At 38.6% G+C, this 24908-nt stretch overlaps 1 protein-coding gene and 1 long non-coding RNA gene across 4 annotated transcripts in view; one reads left to right on the top strand and one right to left on the bottom strand.

Annotated features, from left to right (window-relative positions):
• gli1 (GLI family zinc finger 1) overlaps positions 1 to 24908 on the bottom strand; it is a 59644-nt gene that overhangs the window by 8322 nt on the left and 26414 nt on the right. For all 3 annotated transcript variants that reach the window (XM_004068688.5, XM_078947106.1, XM_078947107.1), the window contains 7 exons: positions 9613 to 9722; positions 4749 to 4972; positions 3294 to 3395; positions 3023 to 3221; positions 2217 to 2385; positions 1926 to 2033; positions 1636 to 1776 (listed from right to left, as the gene is read on the bottom strand). In XM_004068688.5, the coding sequence (XP_004068736.1) occupies positions 1636 to 1776; positions 1926 to 2033; positions 2217 to 2385; positions 3023 to 3221; positions 3294 to 3395; positions 4749 to 4972; positions 9613 to 9683 (1014 nt within the window). In that variant the 5' untranslated portion in view covers positions 9684 to 9722. The remainder of the gene's footprint in view (positions 1 to 1635; positions 1777 to 1925; positions 2034 to 2216; positions 2386 to 3022; positions 3222 to 3293; positions 3396 to 4748; positions 4973 to 9612; positions 9723 to 24908) is intronic.
• The window catches only part of LOC110015113 (uncharacterized), a 31386-nt gene continuing 14364 nt past the window's right edge, over positions 7887 to 24908 (top strand). Inside the window, exon 1 of the long non-coding RNA XR_002290198.3 lies at positions 7887 to 8025. This is a non-coding gene — a long non-coding RNA (uncharacterized LOC110015113). The remainder of the gene's footprint in view (positions 8026 to 24908) is intronic.

Here is a 24908-nt window from a genome sequence, read left to right on the forward strand (position 1 = left end):
CTCTTCATCCTTTTCAGAGCCTTCCTAACCTCATCCTTTCCAATCTCTGCTACTTCCTGCTCCACAACAACCACATCTTCCTCCCTTCTTTCCCTGTCATTTTCCTCGTTCATCAGCTCCTCAAAATACTCCTTCCATCTTTTCTGTACACTCTCCTGGGTTGTTAGCACCTTTCCATCTCTGTCCTTAATCACCCTTATCTGTTGCACGTCCTTCCCATCTCTGTCTCTCTGTCTGGCTAGTCTGTACAAGTCCTTTTCTCCTTCCTTTGTGTCTAACCTGTCATATAGCTCATCGTAAGCTTTCTGTTTGGCCTTTGCCACCTCTCTCTTCACTTTACGCTGCGCTTCCTTGTACTCCTGTCTACCTTCCTCAGTCCTTTCTACATCCCACTTCCTTTTAGCCAACCTCTTCCTCTGGACGCATTCCTGTACTTCCTCGTTCCACCACCAGATATTACACTGAATATCTAAATATTCAGTGTAATATCTTTTTAAGTAGTTGAGGATTGGTTGCACATCTGCATGTAATTAATATCTAACTCTTACTTAATTCTATACAATTTAAAACTTTTTGACAAATTTTTATGTCACATAACATAAAAAGCCTGGCACTGTGTGCCACACACACACTCACACACATACACAACAGGAACACTACAAAGACAACTCCATTCTGTTGTAAACAATTGCCAAGTGGTTTGGAGGTTTTTCCATGTTGTTTTGAGAATGTAATTTCTGTTTCAGGAAATGAGCCAAACCAATGGAGAAAAACTGTAAACCCTTTAAGTCAAAGTGGAGGCTAACAACCGGACACTAACTTCAGTCAAGTCTTCAGAATCTATGGCCTAGAAAACGATCCAGGTTTTTGGATTTTGGCTAAAAACATCAGATTCATAATTTAAGGACAACTGGGCAGGCTATTACAAAATATCAAAAGAAAGATGATCGAGTGGGTCCTCAACAATAAGCTTTGTTTCTTGTTTTTTTAGTGACCAAGCTTATGTGTAAATTAATCCAAAATATTTTTCAATGCTTGCCCATTTGATTTAAGTCACTTTGTTATAATTTGCAAACATCTACTCTTTCACAAGAAGATTATTCTAAAATTGTGCAAAAGTAACTTATTTTGTATGAAAACACCTTTTGTGCAATTGTCACACCTTTATTTGTTTTTCTTTTTATTGTAGGTGGGCTATTTTTTTAAGTCACAAGTTGCTTCAGCATTTTTGAAGACATCTTTATAAAACACCATGGTAATGTTTTTTGTCTCATATTCTAACCTTTTTGTTTTTTTCAACTTTCAACTTTCAAGTTTTTGTTGTCCTTTAAGCATTTTTTAATTTTGGGATTAGACCAAAAGGCACCCTGACACAAGACCAATAGAGGAACAGTTGTCCCATTCAACAAACTGGTTTTGTATCAGTGTCATATGGTTTCAAACGGGAGAACGGGATGTTTTCTTTGTCTCAGATCTGCATGTTCCTGATCTACTTGTGCTTTTATTCCCTCTTGTGTCTTCACTCACCGGTAATACGGAGTTTTTAAAGCTCATGTTCTCGGCATGAGGCACCTGCTGTCAGTCTGTCAGTTTCAATCCAGCTGATAGCTGAACCCTGGTTTATAAATGTCTTACATGAACTAGCTGATCTTGTGTGTCAAATTCCTTGTTGCAGCTCTCCCAGCGACAGTTTGTCTCATAGACGGCCTCTGGCTCCGGCTTCCCATCCTCCTTGTCCAAGTCATCTCTGCCATCCAATAACCCCAGAAGAGGGTCCTGCTCAAACATATTTGGAGAAAAGAAACTCAGTCTGAATGTTTACCACCATATCTACCGATCGTTTCATCTGTAGGTGGTGGTAACTTGCATAAGTCTGTTTTCAATTAAATCAAATAAACCTTTTTGTCAATAGGACACTTCTGTACCTGAGTGCCAGTAGAAGAAGGGCTGGCCACATCACCCTCTGACCTCTCCTCCATCGTCTTCACATTCATGCCTTCTATCACACCTCCTAGTCCAGGCTCTGTCTTCAGCTGCAAAACATACACCACCACTGTCTTCTTCTGTGCCATAATCTAATCCACAAAGCCAACATTTTCCAACTATTTGGATGATTCTGCATTCTTTCTCTTGTATCTGGCACCCCCTGTCATAAGCAGAAGGGGAACGGATGCTGAATTAGTCAGAAATGGTTTGAGACTCGAGAGGCGTCTTACGTGTCCATGCTTGGGTGGAGCGAGGAGTCGGGGGTTGTGGGGAGGCAAACGTGAGGCTTGGCACGGACCCGGCGTATGACCACTCAGCGGCATCCCCCCATTTCCTCCGTATAAGGAGCCTTGTTGTCTGGACTGGCAGTTTATGTTGCTGCCGTAATTCAGAGAAGGACTGTGGGGTGACAGAGGAAAAATGACAACTATTGTTGAAGACAAACTTAAGAAAATAATTGAATTAATACAATTTCTGGAAAAAACGTGTGTTAATATGAAAGCAGTGCAAGTTGAATTGTAAAATTACTCTAAATTAATTTTTTTGTTTTTTTAATACACACTTTATAAACTAAAAAATCTAACCAAAAAACAACTAAACTTCAAAAACTTTTCTACTCTAAAAAAAGACCCAATCTTTGTTCTGCACATGATATAACTGAAAAACTGTTGTAGCAGCCTTTTCTTTATTATTTGACTATTTGGTCATAATATAACTTTCATTTCCAAAATAAATGTTTCTGTTTAGTTTGAAAAATGTAGTTTTACAATTATTATTATTTTTTTTTTTTTTACAGATAACCATTGCTCAATGGTATTTACCCTTTGTTTACGTACTATTTGCACTTGGTCTCCCAACATTAGCTGGAATGAGTGGAACAGTATTAAAGCTGTACCGTGTATACATGTAACACTGGTTCATATAAAAGAGAAATGAACTGTTTGATCCCTCTTTAGGAGAAGGTGAAATAGGCAGAACTTGTTCGATAAACAAGATCCTGGGGTTCAAACGTTCCTCTGGCAGTGAGGTGCCGTACCTCATGGCACTGACAGAGAGATGGCCGTAGGAACTGGCACCGTTGGGGTTACAGCGAGAGTTGACAAAGGCCACCAAAGAGTTGGGGGAGGTTCTGATGACTGTCTGCAGGTCCACACTGGCATCAGACAGAGGTGAAATAGACAGCGCTCTCTTCTTGCTCAGTTTCAGCATTGAGCGAGGTGTGGAGAACCTTGACCCTAAACGAGACAGAAGATTATGTTTGTTTTTCCTTTATAATCTAAAAAAAAAACAGTTATTTTTTTACTTACCATCAGCTGACCCAATCTGATCAGAGCCCGGCTGAATCTGGCAGAAGTTGTGATGCGATGAAACAATGTTGTTTTGGTTGCAGTAGGGGGCGCCATTGCCACCTGAAGAGTAAGGCAGACAGTTTAACACAAAGAGATCAACATTGCATTTTCTTAAAGTTAAAAACAATCACAGGTTTGAGCTTTTAATGGATCAATTCATTGCAGGAAACCGAAACACTGATGGCATTTACTTGAAACATGTTAAAAACATAGAATAGGAAATATTTAGCCAGCTTGAGGTTGGACATAAGACAATCCAGGTATTTATAGAATGTATTTCACAAATGTTTCAGTTTGAGCTGCATGCATTCAAATGATAGACAAAATTGCTATTATTTTCAGTAGAAAAATGCTAATTTATGCAAGCAGTACATCAATAAATCTCAAGGGTCTGCAACCTGGGGCTCCAGCACCACATGCAGCTCTTTTACTCTTCCATTGTGTTTTTTTTGTTGAAGAAATATAACTATTTAATTTTAAAAAATAGTTTTGGACTATAAGGCTCCACAAGTGAAATAAAATAGTTGAAGGTGTCTGCTCCTGAATATAGTATCCATGATACTCCAACAATCCATTAATCAGTGCAGCCTCATAGTTTCCCAAAGTGGAACTAAAATCATTTGATACATTTTTTAAGAAACCGTTTACCACAGGAAAAGGGTTCCAGGGTAGTAAGCACAACCAGAATTCATGCATCAGGGGTGTTGGATTATAATGTATATCTTCTGATTTTGAAAACAATTAAAGGTGGCTGATTTGAGTTGGTTAGGTTTATGTATTTATGGCTGAGGTACACCAACAAATATAAATTGTGTATACCTGTATTTTTTCTTTAGTCACTGCTGACATTACAGTTTTACTCCTGCAGTTGCTGTATTGAGAGAATACTAGGTGACACATAGTGTCTTTTATTTTGAAAGGAAGTCATCTGTCAAAAGTTATAACCTATCTCATATTTAAAAAACAACAACTATTTTCTCTTTATGTTTATTTTTTTATTTTTACCAATAAACAATAGTTATTTAATATTTATCATATTTTTTTCTAAAAGGTGAAGTAAGACTTTGTGGCTTCTACTCGGTTGTGGTCAATAAGAAATTGACCCGAATGGCTCCTAAAGTGTTGGAGGTTGCAGACCCCTGATCTAGGAGGAAGCACAAAAGGTGGAAAGGGATGGATCAATTGATGCTAATACACATTTTTGAACCAAAGCTTAAAACTCTTCACTGTAGATATATGGATAGACTTTGAACAAATGTATAAATCACACAATTTTTGCAGCAATCTCAACTACAGTGTAATAGAATGACAGTTTCTGATTTAGGTGAAAACTTCCTCCTTTGTGGGAATCTACAAAGTCCTAGAAGTATTTGTGAGCCCTGGTCAAGCTTCCACAAAGTTGGGGGGACTCACCATCTGTGAGCGGCATTCCCCTGTGGCCCATCATACTGTGCGGTGGAGGGGCTTGGGGGGGTCTCATGTATTGATCCATGCAGTGGCCATTCCCCTGGCCTGAACCATGAGAGATGTTGGGAGTCATGGAGTTATACATGCTGTGGCAATCTGGGGGAGGAGCTTCAAGGAGGGGCGCTCGCACTGAAGACACATCACTGTAGGGAGACTGGTCTGATGGGAGGCTGTGGATGTCAGAGAAATGAAAGTATAGATATTAAAAAGCTGAACATGAAATTTAGAAAAAAATAGGGTCTTTCAGGAAAAGTTTGGTTCGATTTTATCATGTAGATTCTTCTGAGAAATCAGAGAATCTGATCACATCCAAATGTATTTCCTTTACAACCAAAAAAAATGACTAACTGCTAATCAGTGTTAAGTATTAGAGTTTGTTGTGGTGGTTTCCTTGGTTGTTTTTTTTCATTTAAGAGTTTTAGGGTAGCATTTTAGTACATAGGACCTGTTTACCCCTCTTGCTATCTTAGATGACCCCACCCTTACATTGACGTGTTCTCCCTACCATGACAAAGGTGGATAAAGGTGGAAAGATTTCATGTAATCCATGGACACCAGTGAAGATCACAAATCATTAAAGAAAAAAGGTTCAGAGCACTGTCTAGTGGGTTTAGATGACCCCACTCCCAATGTTAAAGTGCCTAGGATAGCACAAGGGTTACAAACATTGTAAATGTATAATTTTACTCTCATAATATAAAAAAAATGATTCGAGATTGACATTTTAAATCCCTTAAGGAGGTCCATGGCATTATTATAATTTAATATTTGTAAGGATTATGATCCATCATCGCCCTAAAAAAGTATATAAAAAAGTATATGAAAAAAGGAAAAGAAATAAGATTAAATATTAGACAGCTAAAGTTAATAATTTGCTCACGTTTCTTCACTTTATGGTGGCTGGAAATACTCCGGAACAGGACAGAGAAGGAATAAATGGATGGTTTGTCTTAATGTTGTATTAGTAATGTGAAAAAAAGTCTATTTTAATGACTATAGAAAAATAATCTGTCTGCCTAAAGTAAAAGACTGCAAAAAATCAATGTGAATTCATGAAAGACTGTCAGAAAGTGTGGTGGTATCTTTTTTTTAACCTACTTCATACAGTAAACAACACAATTATTCATCCATCCTAATAACCTGCTGTATCCCTTTTGAGGATATGGGGTTGCTGGAGCCATCCCAGCTACTGTTGGAACACCCTGGACAGGCAAATGTTACAGGGCTACACAACCAAATGCACACACACCTGAGGGCAATTTAGAGACACCAATAAACCCATGAAGCATGTTTTCTGGACTGTGGGAGGCATCTGGAGTGCCTGGAGAGAACCCACACATATACAAGAACATGCAAACTCCACACAGAAAGATCTCAGCTGGGATTTGAACCAGGACCTTCTCACTTAACCACTACCCCACCATGCAGCCCGAATATTGCAAATGTTGACTTACTTGAGTTACTTTATTTCAGCTACAAACAGTCTTTTCATAAAAAATGACAGATATCTTCCAGACAACAAAGTGATTTATAGAATAAATTGTTTAAAAAAAGCTGTATTTTCTTAATTTTTAAAAACATTTTAACAAAATTGACATGTCTAACATGTGGCAGAGATGTGAATATTCTGGGGTTGACTGCTTGGAGAAAAAGTCATTTTATTGCAGTTATATGGATTAAAGAAATATTTACTTCTAATGAGATATGGTGGGACCTACACTCTTGAAAGTGGCTGTGATGGAATTTTCTCACCACTAGGTGGCGCGTTACCCTTGTCTTGCTCTGAAAGTTTGAAACGTACTCTTTGGGATTCCCCCTTTCCCAAAGAACAAAAGTTTTCGCTTGGAACTTTCCAGTCTGTTCATGAATTTCAATGGATGTTCTGACGTCTCTTCAGTTTGCCTCAAAGCCGGTCTCCTCTCTTTGACCCTCCCGCTCTTCTTTTAGAAGGACAGACATCATCCACCTTCTCCTAAGTCGCCTTTTCACTTCTCTAATTCTTTCCACACAACATGTATTTCACACAGTAGCTTAATCTGTTCTTTCTAATCCACTGTTCCCCCCTCCTCCCCAATTTATCTCCCGCAAGTTCTTTTTTTTTTGCTTTTTCTCTCTCACCATTCATCCCTTCTGTTTCAGTTTCTCCCTCTGTCTCTCCCCCTTCCTCCTTCTCAGCCACCTTTCTCTCCAACTCTCCCTGCTTCTCCCTGGCTTTGGGTAACCTGAGTGGGCCGTGAGGCAGTCATGCAGAGCGCAGCAGGGCCTGGTCAGCCTGTAATTAGCAGCTGTCAGAGAGAGGCAGAGTCCACCCGCAACCTGGGTGGCATGAGCAGTGAGGGAAGGAGGGAGAGAGGATAGGGGAGGAGTAAAGGCCGAGCTAGCGCCATGTCCACAACAAACGCACCCAGACCTGGACTTCTGCATCCTCCCAATATCTCTCTGACTAAAATAGGAACAACTTCAGGGCCTGAAGGAAGAACTCCTGCTTTCGAGAGTGACATGTCTCAGATTTTTTTTCTTTGTTCGAACAAAGATGCAACAAAGGAGTCAGATCTCCATCATTTCAATAGTTTTTGACAGATCAGAGTCAAACTACAACACAATTGAATGAAGTAAGAAATTATTCGAATCAAAGCCTTTTGTTAGAGGAGGAAGCAAATGTGAAAAATGATCATTTGAAGTTTTCAGAACAGGTCGTTTCTTAACACCTACATTTACAATATTTCAAGCTATGAAAAAAACATTCAATCATGTTTTTGCTTTTATATAGATGCTAAATTAAGGTCATTCTGGAGCAAAGTGGTTTGCACTAATAGGCAAACCGGGTTCATGTTTGTTTTACATCTCTTTTAGTATATAATGGCAAACGCAAAAATAAGAATTGTGTTCTCCAACTTTACAAAAAAACTTTGATTGAAAATACTCTTTGAAATGTATTTTGGCTTTTTTCCAAACTTCTGCTTTCTTCTACTTCAACAACTGACTGAAGTCAATCAGTGTCTAATTAGAGACATTCTAACAAATGACTAACACCTGTCTGTATATGGTTACAGGCTACGTCAGTAAGGGAAACCAAGCTTTTAGATCTAGTGAACTGTAAAAAGCTAGGATATAAGAAAAAAAAACAACTATCCCAAAACTTTAAACAAAACTTCCAGCTTGCATCTAAATATTTCTAAGAAAGTGCAATGGAAAAGATTAAAGAGGAAACGAGAAGGTTTTGGTAAGTGCTTTTTTTGCTGAGTCTTCTAAAAGTCTTTTTCTGATCTCTGAGTTCATGTTTAACAACTCTGAAGCTATACGTTCACACTGCCCTCAACCACAACGTGTAAAAAATTCTCGTTGTGCACAGCTACTTAAGATTCTATGATCATTTTTGGGCTCTACGTACAAAGCGTGCATCCAAAGTTAATTCACCTTTAATTCACGGAAGTGCCAACCATTTGAAAATTGATCCTGGAGGAGAAATTAATAATTGTGTTTTGTGTCCGGTTGAAATTCTACAAGTCTTTCATATATCGGAATCTGTAAAAGAAAAAGTCTGGAACAAGATTTGCCCCACTTCAACGTTTTGCATCAAGCCTCTTCCGACTGTTGGCGGCGGACATGCACTAGTAAACAGTAGAAAATGAAGAAGCCCCTCCCTGCTTGTCCAGTGAGAACACCATGGGCTAAATGCACTTTCAAGAACGCGCATTCTTGAGCTAGCATCTTATACCCGCTAGGTCCGTAGCTTTACAGTTGGATGGTGGTGATCAAGAGAACACAAGACAAACATCTTTGAGCCTTAAAGAAAACTTTAGCTTTTGTATCAAAAAACGACGATAGCCTCGCTAAAAATATTCTCAACTAGATGCTTCAGCTTGATGTAAACTGCCTCTGTAATGTTTCTGGAAACAGTATGAACAAGATCAGAACCTTGCAGCCTGACTCAATCTGCCATTGTGTGTCGATGAGCAAATCTGCAGAAGTGTCACTGTCGATCATAGATGCTCATTACTCTGGAACTTTTTGCCAGTTTTGAATCCGATTTCAATCGGACAGGGAGAGCTAATTGGTGGCCCAACTGCAAACGTGTGTTGTCAAGAGCAACTGAAATGGGGAGGGGGGACACAGAGCGTAGCATGAAAGCATGGCAGCAACTAGCTGTCAAAGAGAATTTAGCAAATCAAACAATAGTTGGTTAAGAAAGACCACAGGTACATCACAAAGCTGCACTAAAGAATCAAATGTCTCTGTTGTGCAATGACAGGTGAAGACAAATGTCAAAGACTGCCATGTACACTGCAAAATGAGAAAAAAAATCAAAAGTTCTTAAAATTTAAAAACAATTCTTCAAATAGCAAAAAAATTCTGCCAACGAGGTTTGAAAAATGGTCTAACAAAGAATTATTATTTTATGAAATTCTAGTAGTCACTAAGACATGTTTTCTCAAACAAAGATTTTTTTTTTTGCTTTTGAAAAACCCTCTTAATAAGATTATTGTTCTTGCCAGACAGAAAATAAGACAATTTTGAAACAGTCTTTTTACTTTCTTAAGATTCAGTTTTTGTAGTATTGATGGTATAAGCACATACCAATGTTGACAATAAGGCAGATATTTTAACATGTTAGATGTCTAAAACAAGGAATTAATTAATTATCTTGTTATGTACAGTGTACACATTGATGATAAATATCAAATGATGTATTCCAAAAAAATAGTGTCACATCTTCAGACCAGTTTTGTGCAGCAAGAGCTTTTAAATTGATTTCTGCTGTTGTTTGAAGTATGAAACAGTGCAGAGGACATGCTGGCTGCTGTCTTACCCTCTGGAGGGTTGGTTGGGTGACGTCTCATAGTAATACAGCCCTTGGTGTGGCTGCATGTCCACTGGCATTGGAGCTCCGAGACCTACTGCTCCCCTTACAGCCTGGACCTGGCACAGAAATGCAAGAACAAGTCTGAGGTGAAGGCAAGAAAATCAAACAAACCCTGCCCAACCAAATAAAGCTAAACTGCCATAAAAAAAGCCGAATAAACACAAACAATTGTGGATGGAGAAAAAAAGCAAGCCGTAGGTTGTTAATAACAGACCAAACCAAACCAAGAGAAAACAGTTTAAGGACAAAATAAGCTTTTGGAAAACTTGAGTCATACTTATATCAAAGTGTTAGCTCAAAGCCTTCATTTTTTTGGAGAAGCAACTAAGAAGATAGGGAATGTTGAAAAATTTGTCTATTTGGAGGGTCTGACTGCCACAATCCCCCCAAAAGGAAGTTCAACATTTTTGCCTCAAAGCCTAAAGGACAAAAGTCAAGGGATGCTAGCAACCCAACTAAAGGAAAGCGGTAGTCTCCTATATTGAGAGTATATCTTTCAGCAGGACTATATGTAAGTTCATTCTGACTGAGAGATCCTGGAAACAAGCACCTACCCATGACATCCAACCATATTAGACAGTGTTTTGAAAGTTAGAGCTGCAGGTTGCTACATGTTTAGAAAATTAATTAAAGTCCCGATCTCATCATCTTGTTTTGTAATATTTTTATTTGGTATATTTATGTGAAAATTCTGTGATTTTTAGCGATTTTAGTCTGAATTGGCCTATTAATGTGCTTCGGTCTGTTGGCGAACATGCATGAATAAATTAAAGTCTTTTGATCTTTTGTAAAAGCGTTCCAAGTGGTATTTTAGTTATGGTGATGCCGTTTTAGTCAAAATCTAAAAGCTTGTGTTGTTTTCTAGGACATAGCGGCAGTAGTTCTTTAGAAATTCACCTCTGAGTTGTGGGCGGGAGAAAGTCTGCCCCCACAAATTTACAGCCCCTCACATACCAACCTAACATGCTGGTTCAACAAAGATGGCAATCAAAACTGGAGCTATCCATCTGTACAGTTTTTAGCCAGACGAGGAAAACAAAGATGTACATGGATCTATTTGTCTGCAAATGGATGCATCAGAATGGAGCGGAGCAAGGAGCTTGTGGCCTGCTGATTGTAGTTTCTACATCGCAACAATCTTTTTCAACAGCGTTTTTTAGTCATCTGCTCCTGATTTTTTTTTTTGATTTTTGTTTTTTTTAGAGACATTCAATTCGGTTATGTTAAACACACAAACATAAAACATCAGCATAAACATTGACACTGAACAATGTCAACATAAACATTGAACAAGATTAACTGAAAAATTAACGATTTGAATAAAGAATTACTCATAAATGCAATTTTGAATTTAATTTCCTTGATATATTTCCTCCATTATCAGAAAAATGCCACAAAACATATTAAAATTAAACAAAAACACATTTTTTATGGGAGTGGGTCTTTAAAACCAACCTAAGCAAAAAGTAGTCTATTTTAGAATACTACAGGTACATTTAATCTATATTAAAAGTGAGGCAATATTTGAAGCTCACATTTTATATACTATAAACATATGTAAACCTTAAATGTTCCAATTTAATCTAATGAACTATTCAGTTAGTATACTTCTTGCACTACACACATGGTCTATAGCAGATTTGCTGTACTTATACTCATGTATACTTGACAAAATAAACTTCGGGTATACTACTTTTTGCAAAGGGCAGATAGGTAAAACCAAACAAACAAATCAGTTTATTTTTCATCAACATAGTTTAGAAAAAAGTGCATTCATATGAGTTTAAAAGCTTTCGAAAAGTTAGCAGCCCCTTGTGTGGATTAAACACACATTTCTGATCCATTTTCTAATTGTGTTTGTGAACTCTAAATGCTTCTTTGCTGAAATGGGACAAGCTAAACTGGGAAAGCTCCTGTCTGCTGGACATGAAAGCTCTTTGGTTTCAGTGCGACAGGTTGCTAGGCCTGTTATGTGGTAGCACAAGTGTTAAAAGGGCAGCAGGGACCTATTTAAGCCCACAAGCCACCAAGGGGGGGATTTGGTACAGAGGTCTGCAAGTGACTAAATTATGTGGGCGGTCTGGGACTGATGGCATATATTCAGAGCGGCCCTTGGGTATGTGTACGATAATTGGGTGGAAGTGCTAAATAGAGATTTTGCCGAGTCCTTCAGCTGTCCAAAACTAATAAATACCAAGAAAGGGGGGGCTGAGGTAGACTGATATACACACACACATAGTCACACATTAGCTGTCACACCTGTCAGACTTGATGGGAGGTACCATAATGATCCAGTAGCTAACAAACACAAGAAACATGCGTGCAAGCCTGTCACTGGGAGCCATTTTACTCAGTAAGCTCTGTAGCAGGTGGGTATAGAGGCTGACAAGTGTATTTGCAGTGGCAAGTGTGTGTCGACATGGTAAAAACAAACTTAAATAATATATGAACTCACCTGTAAATATAAATCAGTGGATTTTAAAATATGTATGATGCTAGAATTTCTTTCACATTTTGAAAATTGTTATTGTCACTTCTTGTATGTGTAAAACTGGCTTGTGTCATTGTTTTATATGTTGTTGTGTTGAAAGATTGCAGGAATGTTTTTCACATGTTCATGTATTTACAGATTTACTGATGCAACTGTGTTCATAACCACAAAAATCTGACTGCTCAACAAAAGCTTGAGACACTGTAAACTATAAGCAAGGATTTTTTCAGTCACGCATTGCAGAAAACGATAAAAAGTACTCCATGCATACATAAACTCTACACATGAATATATAGATTTTTGTTCCAAAGCACATAGATGGATGATTTTGTGCACAGTGCTGACACAGGTGTCTGGGGTTGTGCTTTTCAAGGTCAGTTTTTTTTGTGAGAAACTACGAGAAAGATTGCTCCCTGGTGTAATTTTGCGGTGCTGGGTTTGAGAGAGATGGGGTAGCAGCATATTAAAAACCCCAAGGCCATGAATCAAACTGCTGACCAAACAAAACTGCTGGGCTGTGGCATGGCTAGATGGGCTGAGGATGAGGACAGAATGTCCAGCCACCCCCTTTACCCAAAACCTCCCAGTTCAAACACTCAGGTTTGCTGCTGTGCTGAAACATGCCGAACAGCCCTGCATGCAAACAGCTGACGGACACACAAACCAGGGACAAAAGAAAGGGACAAAAATAGTATTATGGTGAAAAATGTTGCAATATCAAATCAAAATCGATCTGGATGCACTTTTCATTTTTATACACTTTAAAGAAGCTAGTTTTTGTACAGGATCTACACTCAGAATACTTTATTTACTGGTTATTTGAAGCATTGATTGTAGCATAGACTAATGCTTCCACACTACAATACTGAACAAAACAAAAAGGAAAAAAAAGTAAACACAAAAAAAAGAGAAAGAGAAAGTCAGAATATTTTAAAAACAACCCATGAGAGGGATTGAATAATATGAATCAGAAACCCTCTTGGATGTGATTAGAGTTGGCTGTTTGGTCTCCCTTTCTTTTTCTTCTGATAGTTGCAGTTGCAAAGCTGACCTGAACTCTAATCACTAAAAAGTTGGAACATGTCTAGGTGCTAAGTTAACCAGTGTGTGGTATTCTCTTTTTTTTCCTTATGATTTTTTTCCCTTTTTGCAAGGTACTACAATAGCACAACACTGCCTTAAAATGAGCTCCTATTGAAACTAAGTAAAATGTCTGGCCACAAACAAAAATGTAAAATCTGTTGACATTCCCTGCATCATTAAACTAAGTCCACCATAAGAACATGTTGAGGTGTGACAGTGAGGATCACAGCAGTCGTATTTGGTCCATTAGGAAAAGACCCACTCTGATTAACCCTTGTGCTATCCTAGGCACTTTACCATTTGGAGTTGGGTCATCTAGACCCACTAGACAGTGTGCTGAACCTTTTTCTTCAATGATTTGTGATCTTCACTGGTGTCCGTGGATTACATGAAATCTTTCCACCTTTATCCACCTTTGTCATGGTAGGAATAACACGTCAAAGTAAGGGTGGGGTCATCTAAGATAGCACAAGGGTTAAAATAGTGTTTTTGGTGTTTTTTAACATGTTCTTGTGGCATTATTCTGATGATGGAGGACATTTATAAAAAACAAAGTTAAGCTTAAAATTGCATTTTTGTGTATTTCTTTATTCAGATTGCTGTGAATCAGGAGCAGACACAAAAATGTCATTGCAAAAAGCTTGTAAGTGTGATGTACAAGCTACCACCACAAGCTCCCTGCTACACTTCATTTTGATGCAGACAACTAGATCCATGTTCGTTTTTGTTTCCCCTGTCTGAGCTGCTATCTAGCTCTTAAGTGTACGGCTGGATAGCTCCGATACTGCTCACCTTTTTTGTTGCACTGAGTATGTTAGGTTGGGGTTTTGATTTGCTGTAAAATGGCAGGAGAACAAGTAAACAGTTGGAGGATGGAAAGCGGGCAGTCTTAATCAGCACCCCAAGTCCCGTCCACAATTTGGAGGCAAATTTCCGAAAAAACTTCCTAGAAAATGACATTTGTTTTTTGGTTTAGGTTAAAAGCTGCGTATTCCTTATTTAAAGACTGCTGGGAACACTTTAAAAATAGATCAAATGATGATCAGAGTGAGTCTTTAACTGAAATTAGTATATTTCAAGGAATCAAAGCAAGAAAAAATAAAGGCCATCAAAAGGAATAGACATCTTAACAGAGATATTTCAAATGTAGGATATTTAGTCAGGAATCTGCACTAATATTAACTCTATTATGACAGATTGTTTTATTAATAGCAACACATTTAAGTTACAGTTATTTACTGAATGGTAAAACAAAGTTTAACCAATTGAAGTCCCACACAATCATCTTTGATCTATTTGAGAAGCATTCCCAGTGGTCTTTTAATTATAATTATGCTATTTTTAGCCAATAAACAAAAAAACTGGACATGGTTTCTGCAGAACGGAAGTAGTTCATTAGAAATTCACCGGAGTTGTGGACAGGACTGTTTTCGCTGAGTCAGCTTTTACCCCCATCCCATCATCTAATTTTCTTTATATGTCCTCAATCATCATAAAAATATCACAAAAATACCAAAAACACAATTTTTATCTGAGTGTATCTTTAAATAACTCATTTTCGGAAGAAAAGCTACTCATAACCATCATATATTGTGTGGGATAGCTTAAGCTAAACTAAACCATCCAATTTTTGCACAGGTGTCCTCAAGTATTTTCTTTTTCCTACCTAACTTGGTTCTCAAGTTTGTGGTGCACAAAGACAAACATTGTTTAAGTTTGCCCAAGTTTGGCTATTTGTAAAAATCCCATAAAGTGCCTTCCTCTTATGAAGAAGTCTCCATGGAAGACAGACATTTCCACAGGTCACTGGTCATGGCAGACAAAAGGTCGGATCCTGCACCGCTCCACTCAACTTCTCCACTCCTCTTCTCTGGGGTGTAATTCTAAACTGGGGCTCTCTCATGCCCCCCACTCCTGCCTCCTCAGCCGGTTTGAAAAGCAGCATGTAATGACATCCCCTTTCCTCTTAACCTCATTTCTCCTTTAATCTCAGATGAGAATGCTGTTACTTGAGTGTGCGTGTTTCCAGCAGTCTATCAGTTGGACTGCACACCAAACAGTCAACCTAAAACATCTTTGGGGCTTGCTGCTGTGAGTGTAAACACCACTCGTAAAATGTTTGGTTCTTGTTATTCTCCTTCACCCTCAACGCCTCTCTTTGCTGTCATCTTCCTCCTTTTCCACTGCTCTGTATCTCCAGATATCTCTGGCTCCCTTTCTTCTGCCTCCACCCTTCTCCCTCATTTCCACTCTGCTCATTCCTCCGTCTTCGTCCCTCCCCCTCCTGGCGCAGCAGCAGTCGAGGTGGGTGTTCTCTGGCTGTTATGACTTGAGAGACGATAATGGCAGCTATAATGTAGCCAGCCGTTCCTGATGTGGCCGGGCTTGTGGGGGATTCTGTTGTGTTAAGGCTGGAGTCGGCGCAAGCGTGGGAGGGGGAGAAAGAAGGTGGGGCTTGGATTCTTCAGCCAACCCCAGCTCAGATTTTACCTCCTTTTCTTCTCTCTTTTTTTACTCTCCTCTTTCTTTCTCTCCTCTAACACTACTTTTTTTCTGGTCCCGTTGTTTTCCTTTAGTGGTAAACTTTGTTTTAAAGTCGTGGCTTTGTTTTTGTAACCCCCACCCCTTAGACCGTCCTCTTTTCCTGCCTTCCTCCTCATTCACCCTCCTCAGTGGTTTTTACCCCCTTTACCCAGACTCTGAATTCCTCACAGCTGCTGTAATGTGATGGGGGCCGATGGTGTGACCACTAAAAGGCACTGGAGACATCACTGTAATGTACAATAAGCCGTACTCCCTGACTGGCTATGAGGAGGATTAATGTCATATCTACTTATAAAATAAAATTTGAGTCTGAGTCAAAAGGCATTAAGTCCTATCAAATGCAAAGCTGTGATTTTTTTTTTTTCTCTTTTGAAGGGGAACACTTTAAAAAGTGAAATAGCTCTGGTTTGTATCCCAGCTTTGTCTTTCTGTGTGGATGAATTTCATTTTAAATGAACATCAGTTATAGTCGTTGGTTATTTAAACTAGACTAAAAATTTTAAGCACTTAAGGACTGCACGATATGAGGAAAACTCGCTTTTATGATATTAGTGATCGCTATTGCAATATTACTTGAGATACATGAACAAATAGGAAAACAACCAAAAACATCTTTTATATTTCACTGCGACAGTTTAATTTAAATAAGAGTCAACAGAACTTAAATTACACTCCAAACGACCCTAGTCTGCATAGGAGGCCGGCATCTAACATAAAAGGGCTCCATCCAATTGGTCAAATGCATAAACAGATTAATTTCATTTGTTAAATACTTCAAGCTGCCACACGATTGTTTTAGCACATTTAAGGTAACATTTTATCATAATTTTTGCCAATTTTTGCGATGTGCGCATTGCACAGCTTGATATCGCGATAACAATAAATTTGCGATTTATTGTGCAGGCCTAATGCATTTTAATACATTTTATGCATTTTCTTTTTCACCTTCATAGACAGTGTAGGGTTCATCCTTGCTGAATGCAACTTGAGCTTAATTACAAGTCTCAAGAAAAAGAGATTTCGTCTGAAGGGACTTCATGGTAAAATAGTGTGTAATCTAGAGTGACATGCAAAATATTTATATACCCATTAGGTTATATAGCAAAGGGTTAAAATGTATTTTAAATATAATGTTGATATTGCCAAAGATTGGGAAATGTTATAAATCTGGAATTAAACGACACAAAATTTGGAAGGAAAAAAAACTGTTATTGCACTGTAACACCCCTTCTGTTATATTAACTGAAATCACTTCACTAAATACAGTGATGGAATACAATGTAAATCTTGGAGGGGTGTTTTTTTTTTAAATACGTGCAGGATAACTGCAAACAACAGTGTGAAAACTGTAAAATTGGTTAGTAATTATAAATTGCCATAGCTCTATGTAATAAACATGGACCATGGTAAAAAATACAATTGCATCACCCATACAGAAACCCACACTAGAAGCTAACCTCATATTGGAAGTTCTTCTAAGTGGTGAATTCAGCAGTTTTCTTTTTAATTATGAACATTTTTCATGTGACAAACACAGCAACAGCAGCTACAATATAGGCTAGGCTTAAAATGAATGAAAAATGTTCCCCTAACAATCATGTGTGAGGTTTTTGTCTATTTTCTCTTATTTGCATGAAAACCGCTTTTGTGGTCTTCTATTTTCTTGTTGTGGCTTCCGTAACTTTCATTATTTGGTCTTTTTTTTTATTAAGTGCCTCTTCACACTAGTCACTATGTTACTGGAGTTCATTCGATTGCCTCATTCTGTACTTGGACATGATTGAGTAAACCCAGTGGTAGGCCTGCACATAATACCGCAAATTTATCGTTATCGCAACATCAAGCTGTGCAATATGCATATCGCAAAAGACAGCAAATTTGCAATAAATGGTTACCTTAGATGTGGCCAAACAATCTTATGGCAGCTTGGAGTGTTTAATGGATCGAAAGAATCCCTTTCTGCATTTGACCAATCAGATGGACCCCTTCACGTTGTTTACTAATCGGATGGCGCCCTATTATGTTGTATGTTCGCCTCCTGCGTCAACAAGGGTCATTTGTAGTATAATTTTTAAGCTGTTGTAATGGAATGGGAATAATATTTTTGTTTTTTTTGCTAATTGTTTATACACCGCAAATTATATCGTTATCGCAATATTAATCACTGATATCGTATATCGCGAGTTTTCTTCATATCGTGCAGCCCTACCCAGTGGTAGATGCAGGCCGGAAAACAGATCAGTGGACTCGGTCATTGCATAGATCTCAGGTTGATTGCTAAACGTTATGTCATTTTCATGACGGAGCAGCAGAGGCGCACAGGTAAAGCAATACTTGGGCTCACATGAACGTTTGAAACTCTGTAGCAATTGACCGTGCAGAAAGTCGGCGACCTCTTTGCACTATGCGCTTTAGCATCTGCTGACCCCTCTCCATCAGTTTACGTGATCTGCCACTTGGTGGCTGACTTACCATTGTTCCCAAACTCTTCCATTTTGTTATGATAGAGCTGACAGTTGACCATAGAATATTTAGGAGTGAGGTAATTTCACAACTGGATTTGTAGCACAGGAGGCCAAAGAGCAGCCCATTCTTTCACAAATGTTTGTAAAAACAGTCTGCATCCCTGAGTGCTTGACTTTACACACCTGTGGCCAGGCGAAGGGATTAGAACACCTGATTCTGATCATTTGGATGGGCGAACTAATATTTTTGGTAATAAAGTGTACATTCACACCAGGAATGTGACACACATTCATGAACATTCTTGAATGCATGTGCGGCATATGGTGTTCACATTGGACAAGTAGGGAGGGGCTTCTTTTTCTTTTTCTACTGCGAAATGTCATAGCAGTACAAATCTTGTGAATCTTGTTCTAGGTTTTTTCTTTTACAGCTGTTCCGATATATGAAAGACTTGGTGTCATATAATTCTGGCTGCGCACAAAAGGCAATTATTAATTCTTCCTCTGTGATCAATTTTCCAATGGTTGGCACTTCTACTAAACATAAGGGACACCATCCATACGTCACTGCCAAATCCAAGTCCCTGATTGGTCATAGTTCGACTGGTTTAACTTGCAATGTGCATTTAATGGCCATGCGCTTTGTACGGTCTTAAAAATGTGCGTAGCATGCGAAAACGCAAAAGTACGAAATGCACATTTAAGCGTGTTTACATAGCCTTTTCTTTGGAAGTGGTCGCTTAAACACGCAAGAGTGGTGTGAACATAACTGAACACTTTAGCATTGAAGAATAAAACGTGTTTTTTTTCTGATAGAAAAATCCTTGAAAGTGTTTTCTAGTGGAGCACTGTTGTCCAATGTAGTCAACACAGTAATCCCATGTTCAACTCTCCTGTGTGCATTCGCACCCTAAGGTGTGATCTGAGGAAAGGTGATGTCTCATTGCCGGAGCTCTCAGATCATCAGAATAGAAAAGAACTAAAAGCTGATCCGTTTTTGCAACACAGAAAGAGACACTGATGACAGATTGGGGCTCTGAAGAACAGGATGTGAAATCTTCTCAATGGAAGCAAACCAAGCCTTGGGGTTTTGCTGAAGCTTACAATGTTTAGGCAACCTGAAAGCATATATTTATGCTAGGAGTAGCATGCAGGCTTATACGCAAACTCTAATATAAATATGACGAGTAAGCAAAGCGATTCCGGCCCAACACACTAATAAAGAAATAACATGAAGTACCATTTAGCGCCTTAGCTGCACAGCCATGATTACTGTTTAATCACTGTTTGCTTCATCAGTAAGTAACTTGATAGTGTTTGCCTTAGGATTATGAGCAGTTCACCTCTACTTGTTTTCATTTGCCTCAACAAGCTCTGTGTTGTACTGCCGGTCGTTGAGCTGCTTCACTTTTTTCAAATGGAGTGGGTTTTTTTTTTTGTCAGTTCGGGGATCTCAACCAACATCTCCGTGAAGATGTTCTGCTTCCATGCGTAAATCAGTTTCCCTCAAGTTCGGTCTTCAGCCTAACGAACTGTTTCTTTGCTTTTTCATGACCCAACTTTTTCCCTATCGTCCCTCCAGGCCACCCACCCGCCATCCTCTGCATACCTGTGGTTTCCTGTACCCCGCTCATCTCCTCCCTCCCCCCTCCATACCTCCAGACTCTCTACCTTCCCCCAACACACACACCCTTTTTTCTGTCTACCAAGGATCAAAATCATTCCTTTTCTCCAGTTCTTTTACTGCTTTAGCGTAATTTCAGCCTTTCTGCAGAATGTAAAATGCCAGCCACAAGTGTTTTTTTCTGAACCTTTGAAGAAAGAGAAGCAGAGGAAACATGAGGGAGGAACGGAGGGGGGAAGAAACAGGGGACAGATGAATAAAGCAGATGAGGAAGGTTGATTCACACAGCTGGTTTCCAGCTGCAGTCCAACGCAGAAATGCTCCATCTATAAACAAGTAGGAGCCCAACACCCATTTTCAAGAAAAACCAAGAGAGCCTTGTCATTCTGAACTTAAAGACCCACTCCGAGGAAAATTGTGTTTTGGGTGTTTTTAACACGTTCTTGTGGGATTTTTCTCATGATGGAGGAGACGTATAAAGAAAATTAAGATGAGAATTGCATTCCTGCATATTTCTTTATTAAAATCATTGTGAATCAGGAGCAGACAAAAAATGCAGTTGGAAAAGGTTTGTTGCGGTGACGTAGAAGCTACAATTGGTCGGCAGAAAGCTCCCTGCTCCGCTACATCCACTTGCAGATTCAAAACTGTACAGCTCGATAGCTCCAATATTGCTCAATATGTTTATGGTATCCGTAATGTTAGGTTGGGATTGTGAAGTGCTGTAAGCTACCAATAGAGAATGTAAACAGATGGATGTCAGGAGGCAGGGTGGGCTTACTTCCCACCAACAGTACCGCCTACAACTCAGATACAAATTTCTAATGAACTACTGTTGCTCTGCTCTTCTAGAAAACAGGACAGGTTTTTCCATTTTGGCTAAAAACAACACAATAATAACTAAAAGACCTCTGGGAACGTTTTCAGAATTGATCAAAAGATGATTGGAGTGGGGCTGTAAAGGGCTTTTCTTAAGCCTTTGAGAGTAAACTATATTCATATATATAATAATATATTACCTTTGGCAAAATGAAAGAACAATTTTTTTATTATTATTATTAGCTATTTTCACAGCAAATTTTCCAACCCGGAAGTAAAATGACTCGATCTCTGAGGCACCGCCTTTCGCTGTGTGTGGGTGTCGCCCATTTCATGATCCCAACCTAAAGTGGGCATTGGCAGTGAGTCTGTGTTTCGCCCACAAAAACAACCAACTTCCAAACTTTTGCAAAGATGGATGTGCAAATTGTGTATCTAAAAGGAAAGTATTTTTGCTGATCACCACTAGTTCCACGGAGAAAGTTGGTGTGTGTGTTAGCATGGTACTGGCAGAGCAGACTATTCCTGGAAGGGGCTGTTCTTCACTTATCTAGGTCACAATTTTAGAACCCACTTGTTTTTGTGGATTGGGAGGGGCTGGTGCTCAGAGCGCAGGGTTTTAGAGAATACTCAGAAATGCATGAATGGATCAAAATAGCACTTTGGGGTTGTTGTTTTTTTGAGAGGAATGAACACGACAATGCACTTAAAAGCTCAAAAAAGTAGATTCTGCATTGTATAGACCCTGTAACAATCCTTCTAACCTTCAACAAGTGTTTACCCATGTTTCACTTTGATTTTTAGTCTAATTCATTATCATTACCTACTTTTTAAAATTATTTAAGCAATTGGATAATATTTTATATTTACCAGCTGTCTTTATAACATTGGCTAAATTTTGTTCAGAAATTTAGCAAGAAAATATTAATAGAGACCAACACCAGGGAACAAAACCAGATAATAATCTGTTCGGTTTATAGAATGACCACAGTGATTATAAGAAAAATAATAATCCTAACAGTCTTGGGTGGGCAGACATATTTATAGCTGGCCTGGTGCTACTTATATTTCTTTGCTGTATAACACAGCTGGAAGTGAGGGAGGATAAAGCAGAGGTGGAAAAATGAAAAAAAAAAAGAGGGAGGAGATATACTGGCTCCACTGGATGGATGGGGAAGGCGTTTGTACTTCCCATGCGTATGCGAAAGACAGGAGGAAACAGACAAACAGCCTGTAAATAAATGTACATTTGTGTGTTTACATGTGTTTGAATTTGGTGTGTGGAAAAAAACCAACACCTCATTCGCTCTGGAAGATGACAGTAAATGGTGGAGCCTGCAAGCCACTGGATGAACACAGTGACCACAGGCCTGAGAGGCTCTCACTGACAGGAAGCAAGAAGATGTATATTTGACACAGGCAGCACAGTTATGAAACTGAACAGAGTTCATGAAAGGAGAGCAACATGGAATTTGTTGGAGCCTCCTTTCTCAGCACCCATCTTTTAGTTTAAAACCCCAAAATAGCGGTTTAGAAGATATCTGCCAGAAAGAACAAGGAGGAAGGAGAGGAGCGACACTTGAATGATGTTGATGTTCATTGGGAAGGTCAACATCTGGATGGAAATAGAGAAAAGGCACTGACTCAGCTTAATCTGTTCTCAGTGAAAGAAACAGCTAAGAAACACTACAATGTTTTTCATATATAAACATTATATAATAAAAGAAACTAGATAGATTTGTTTTATTATGGCTAATGGAGGTGTGCATGGTTGCAGTCATTTATGTTAAAGAACCCACTCCGATTAATTTTCTGTTTTTGGTGTTTTTAACATGGTTTTGTGGCATTTTTCTGATGATTGGGAACATTTATTAGGAAGTAAGCTCTAAATTCAGAGTATCTCTATTTCAATCACGGTGAATTGGGAGCAGAGGTAAAAGAGCAGATGGAAAAAGCTTAGAACCTACTACGGCAAGCCACAAGTTTCCTGCTCCGCTCCATTCTGATGAATCCACTTGGGGACGAAAAGATCCCTCTACATCTTTGTTTTCCACGTCTGAGCTGACATCTGGCTCAGCTCAGCTCAGCTCAGCTTTGCAGGAACTCTGTTTTTAGAAACGACAGTTGTTTTTTTAATTTTGGCTAAAAACAGCATAATCATAACTAAAAAAAAACACTGGGAATGCTTCAAAAATAGATCAAAAGATGATCGGACTGGGATTTTAAAGGAAATAAAATGTAATAAAATAGAGTTTTCCACCCTTGCAAAGTGTTTATTGCTAGAATCTGTTGCATTGGTCAAAAACAATTCTGAATGTAATATATGATCCAACATTTTCATTTTGATCTCTTGCTTATGTCAAAGGCCATAAAAATAGCAATAAACTGTCCTTATTAGTTTAATATAAACAAAGACATATTTTAGCCTCTATCTTCAGAACAAACTTTAGACTTAACACCATGTTCCCACTGTCTTTTACTGCTTGGCTTTGACAATCTGCACTTAAAGGACCCATTTAAACCACAAATGTGGATCTGCTTTGACTGGAATGGGATCAGTCAAAAAATTCAACACCCTCATTTGGTTTTATTTATTTTCACATTGCACTTTCAGAAACTGGACCAAAGTCCCTGAATTACATCATGGTTTACTACAGCTGCTCTGCAATGTGTGAAGGACCAGGAGGGTGTTTGAAATAAAAATAGGAACTAGGATTATCCGGAAAGGTGGGGAATAAAATAAAAAAGTGACTATTTTTATTTCTAATTTAATGAATCATTTACAAATAAATTGCATCCTTTGATTTAAAGATGTAATTTAAATGCATTTTCTAAAAAGGAGAGTTAAATAATGTTTCTAGATAAGATTAGAACCCTTTTACTTTCTAAATAGGCTTTCAAATCTGTTTTCTTTGTAGATTTGAAAAACCGTTTAGCTTATCCATGCAGCTTTTGTGTGACACTATGATGTCTTAAAGCATAGACAAGAAAAAAATTCTGAGTGTTTTACAGGATACATTCACCATCGCCTCATAACCTTTTAAAGTTCCCCTCCGATAAAAATCATGTTTTTAGAGTTTTTGACATGCAGGCGTTGCATTTTTCATATGAAGGAGGACAAATGTAATAAAAACGTATTTCATTTTTGCATTTCTGAGTATTTCTGCTTTTAAATCACTGTCAATCAAAGTGTTGCAAATTCGCTCGGTTTAAATTATGAGCCGTTGTGATGGCACAATGGCCCAGTAGCTCATCTGCATTGCGCAAGCTCCCTGATTTGCCCCGCCTAGCATGCACAAGCTCAGGTGCAGGAGGAGAGCAGGTGGAACATTGCTGCATCCCTCGCATGTGTTTTAAGTGCGTCCAAGGCTGAATTTTTTTGATGGATGCATGTATTTAAAATTAAACTTAAAGTCAAATTCCCATTAGCTGTCAGAGCTTAGGTGAAAGCTTTTTACAAAAAATAAATGTTTCAACAGCACGTACAATAAACATTATTTTATGTTCAAGAGCTCACTTTTTATTTTTTACAGCAAATCACCTTGTTTGATTTTTCACTTTCTGAATACAGTATTAAGTTAATACTGTACCCCAAAAAAAAGCCTATGTACAGCTTTGATGAATGATATTGGCCTGTGTTTGTCAGCCTCGTGTCGCATGTTTTGACCACCAGAATCTCACGGGTCCCTTTTAGTTCCCAATAATGAAGAACCCTATAAATGGACATGCGAGGGTGGGATTTTTATGCCTTATGGTAGTCATCATGAATCGACCCGGCCATAGATGGAGCAAAAACAGGTCTCAATTCCGCCTTTATTTCGCAACAGCACTATGAAATGGGTTTATGCCCTCCCTGTGGGACACTTTTTAAATCCTGAGTGTCGGCGGCCTTTATCATGCAAATGTATTCTTGGGGAAGGTTATTGGTAAACCAAGTCACCACACTAGTATAAGCAGGTCTTGCTGAAAATATTTATTCTTATAACTTTGTTGTGTTTGCATTAACAGAAATTCTTAAACTTTCTAAGAACACCAATTTTTCCCTGCTTGCTCACGCACTCCCACAAACTGTAAGTTAAACTGGACCTGGGTTTGCATGTAAATCAGTCCAGATTCAAGTTTTCCAGGGGACTAGGGTCTGCTTTTTTTGTCTGCACTAAAGTTTTCTTACACATCCCCTTATAGAGAGGGGACTATCTAATAGGGCAAACTCTGG

Source organism: Oryzias latipes, chromosome 5 (assembly GCF_053564925.1).
Source record: "Oryzias latipes strain Hd-rR chromosome 5, Olatipes_Hd-rR_3.1".
Lineage (NCBI taxonomy): Eukaryota > Metazoa > Chordata > Actinopteri > Beloniformes > Adrianichthyidae > Oryzias > Oryzias latipes.